The sequence below is a fragment of the Olea europaea genome, unplaced genomic scaffold (assembly GCF_002742605.1).
Source record: "Olea europaea var. sylvestris unplaced genomic scaffold, O_europaea_v1 scaffold3574, whole genome shotgun sequence".
In the NCBI taxonomy this organism is placed as follows: domain Eukaryota; kingdom Viridiplantae; phylum Streptophyta; class Magnoliopsida; order Lamiales; family Oleaceae; genus Olea; species Olea europaea.
In genome coordinates this window covers 2569-6414 of record NW_019254926.1, presented here as the reverse complement: position 1 = coordinate 6414, position 3846 = coordinate 2569, and the positions used below count along the sequence as shown (strand labels likewise).

Here is a 3846-nt window from a genome sequence, read left to right as displayed (position 1 = left end):
TTTTAGGACGCTTTCAAAAACGGTCGCTAAAGTTTCAAAACTTTCAGAAATGGTCACCCTATAAATTCCCCCCCAAAACCCCCCCCCCCCCAAACTCCAGAGGATTAGGAAAGACAAAAATTTGGACAGATTTGGGATGCTAACTTTGTGGGTTTATTTCGGCCAATTCCTTTGGAGTTATGGGGAGATTTTGGATGAAAATTGAAGAGAAGATTGTGGACTTTCCGATGGTACCAAAATCCGGCGGTCTAGTTGCCGAAAAGTTGCCGCAAAAGTAGTCAAAAAAACTGAAAAATCTGGGCAAATTATTACCTTTTCGAATAGCCAATTTTGTGAGTTTATTCCAGCCGAATCCTTTGGAGTTTGGTGGAGATTTTTTGTGGTAATTGAAGAGGACATTGTAGGCTTTCCAAGGGTATCAAAATTCGGCGATATTGGTGGTCGGAAGCTACTGTAAAATTGACTCAAAAGTAGCCCAAAAATCTGAAAAATCTACACAGATTTTTGCCTTTTTGGGATGCCGACTTTGTGAGTTTATTCCAACCAAATCTTTTGAATTTTGGGGGAGATTTTGGATGGTAATTGAAAAAGACATTGTGGGCTTTTCAACAGTATCAAAATCCGACGGTCTTGGTGGTCGAAAGTCGCTGGAAAATCACCGCAAAAGTCGCCCAAAAATCTGAAATTTTGGACAGATTTTAAGAATTTTTTTGGCGATTTTTGCAACGATTTTCCGGTCGAATCCCTCGGAGTTACAAGAAGATTTTGGATGGTAATTGAAGAGGACGTTTTGGGCTTTGCAACGGTATCAAAATTTGTCAGTGTCGATGGTTGGAAGTAACCGAAAAATTATCGCAAAAGTAGCCCAAAAAATTGAAAACAGTGTTTTTCAATTATAGTGACCATTTCTGAAAGTTTTTAAACTTCAGTGACCACTTTTGAAAGCGTCCTAAAACTTGAGTGACCTTACTGAAAGTTTTAAACTTCAGTGACCATTTTGTAATTTTTTTCGTAAGTTCAGTGACCATTTGTGAAATTAACCCATTTTCTAAAAGTACTATAGCTATAAAAACTTATAAAAGAAGTTGATGCAGGATCGCTTAATCGCTTTCTAGAAAAGCTTCTACAAGAGGTAGAATCCTGACAAACTTATTAATGAGAATTTAGAATAAAATTAGCTTGAAAAATAATCAGACCCATATTGTAATACTACACAACACGTCAAACACCATGTCAAAATAACAATGTATTGAAACAACACTGGGTATTCTGTAAAAAGACTCGTCGCTAAAAATAAGGTGAAAAACAAATAGAACAATATACCTTTTATCATTTCAAGGTTCCAATACGGACTAAATTACTTTTCTCATTCTCTCCTCGGAAAGAATCTGAACTAGGTTGGGATCTGATAATCTTCCAACGCCCTTTAACAATGGAACTTGAAGGATATACTATTACCGTCCCCTGTGACCTTTCTTAATGACAATAGAGCCTGATAACTGAATCGGCGCCAGCGGTAAATAGCCATGGTTGCCTTGGATGGAACTTGCAGTCCAGAACTCCTGCAAAAATCACATTCACATCTTAGTGGGCTATGCCACAATATGAACGTATCTCGAGCAGCTAATTACCGAAGTTCAGAGGCCACGATAGATTATTACATTAATGCAAAGCCTAAACATTCGTAGAAAGTAACTTTAAGCTTAGAGACAAACGTGTTTGATATTTTACAGAAGTTACTTTATGAAAAACTTACTTAAAAGTCAGTCTTTACTTGCCAAAAAAAGGTCATTTTCCTTGTTTTCAGACTTCCGTCAAAAATGCTCAAAGTAGTGGAAGTAAAAAACATGTCCAGGGATCCCAAAGGGGCACCAATTCAAACCCCGCCCAACAAAATGGGCCTCGCTAGTCATGGGCACAAGTTACTTTCCAATACTTGTGCAGCTACTGATACTATGTAAACATCGAACTCATACATAGATTGATACAATATTACACGGCCAAATAAATTTAAACAATTCCTCTTTTCTTGCAAATTTTGGTTTATCGATCAAAAGATCAGGATGTTAAAAGAGTAATATGATAAAGATAAAGAGTCAAGAGACACATATCATCTGACTCAACAACTGGGCAAATGTGACATTTAGGAGAACAGAAATCAAAGTTTCCCGTGTCTGATTAATGCTGGTAGTGCCGTCTATTTCCTTCAACATAGAATTGGCATAGTTGATTTTATCAAAGCAAGTTTGAACTCGGTACAGAAGAATTAAATATTTTAGTCCAAACAAAATAGTTCTACTTTGAAACAAAGGCAAGCATAAACAATGTTTACCTCTTCCATCTGCACTAGCATGCCCACGTAGAATTTCCAGGGGAACAATTAATGGGTTCTGATTCAGATCCGAATAAACCTTTCCATGGAAAACATATGCGGTGCAATCGTCTGAGCATGAGGAGAATAAAGGGTATGAATGATGGAAAGAGACTTTGCTGATGTCTTTTTTATGAGGCCTGCAAATTTAGAAACCAGGTGTCAAAGTCATATCACAACTACAATTCACAATATATAAACAAAGAGTAACTTCAAAACATGTTTGGTGAACTTGACAGGATTGAACAATATTAGATAAGAAGTTAAAAGCTTATACATTATACTGTCCAGCCCTTCCAAGTTTATGGACAATCACAGAAATCTTCTTGCACTAACAGAATCTTTGCAAGAGAACGATACACTCGTGCTTTACCCTCCTAGAACTAAAGAATAGTTTACAAGCTTGACTTACCTTTTATATCATCCAAAAAATCTCATATTATTAATCTACACCAGCAATGGAGTTAATGATCCATGCTTGCTCATCCCATCTATATTTTCACAGGTAGAATTACCATGCCATCTTAACATTTGCCAAAAATTCTATCAATGCAAAATTGGCAAGTTCAAGAGATCTTCAACATTTTCAAACAGGAGGAAAAAAATAATAAAAAAGAATAATAATAATAAGAAATCCTGTTCAAGAAACTTTACTAAAACCAACTTGAATAGAAATTAATAGTGGTTACATACTTGAGGACTTTGTAAGGGTGAGAAGAAAGGTCCATGTCAAACCAGCACAATTTTCCGTCTTTGCTTCCCACAATGACATTATCACCTAAATTACAAGGGGAACCAACAAGTTCAAAGATATGACTTGAAAAAATGTGTCTGTGTTTGCTAACACGGAGAGAGAGACAATCTTGGGAACAGAAATATACCACCAGGGTGAATACCGATGGAGGAAACTTCACGCACTCCAGGCTCAAGCTTCTTAAGAAGCTTTTGCTTTAACAGATCAAAAACGCGCACATCCTTCTTCGTTGAAATGAAGAATATACTACGGTTTGGATGGAAGGCAGATGAAACAGGAAGTCCTCTCAACTTATAAGGTATTCTTTGGGTAAGTTTCTTAGAGAGTTGGTGGATCAATACTGATCTAGATTCACGTACAAATGAGTTAAGAATTTAGCAAAAAAACATGGATAACAATAATTGCTTCACAGCTAAGCCTGATTCCTATGAATGAAAATACCTCTCATCAAAGCATAGAACAACAATACCAAGACCATGTGTTACAACTTACAACAATAGTTAAAATATAAAGTCAATTAAATAAATTCAGTACACACGTTAATATTTCATTTTCATAATATCTCTCAACACATATTTCCTCTAACGTAGTAAGTAGCCGTAAGTGCCCAAGTGGTTTTATCTTGTACTGAAAGACAAAAACTAATTAGATGAATTCTGTCACCTTCAATAAAATGAAGAAGACCATTCCAATTATAAGGTAAAAGTGAATCAGTAAATAA

At 36.1% G+C, this 3846-nt stretch overlaps 1 protein-coding gene across 1 annotated transcript; it reads right to left on the bottom strand.

Annotated features, from left to right (window-relative positions):
- Window positions 1–1145: 1145 nt before the first annotated feature.
- Window positions 1146–3823, bottom strand: LOC111386485 (ribosome biogenesis protein BOP1 homolog). Its single transcript, XM_023010951.1, has 4 exons — window positions 3253–3823; window positions 3065–3149; window positions 2333–2511; window positions 1146–1562 (listed from the first exon to the last, which is right to left on the bottom strand). The coding sequence occupies exons 2-4, from the start codon at window positions 3097–3099 to the stop codon at window positions 1477–1479; spliced, it is 300 nt and encodes a 99-aa protein (XP_022866719.1). The 5' UTR covers window positions 3100–3149; window positions 3253–3823; the 3' UTR covers window positions 1146–1476.
- Window positions 3824–3846: the final 23 nt, after the last annotated feature.

Coding starts and splice junctions, on each gene's coding strand:
- LOC111386485 (XM_023010951.1), bottom strand. CDS start 3,099: ATGGACCTTTCTTCTCACCCTTACAAAGTCCTCAA. Junction 2,512..3,064: donor CACCCTTACAAAGTCCTCAA/GTATGTAACCAC, acceptor CTAAATTTGCAG/GCCTCATAAAAAAGACATCA. Junction 1,563..2,332: donor TGCTAGTGCAGATGGAAGAG/GTAAACATTGTT, acceptor TGATTTTTGCAG/GAGTTCTGGACTGCAAGTTC.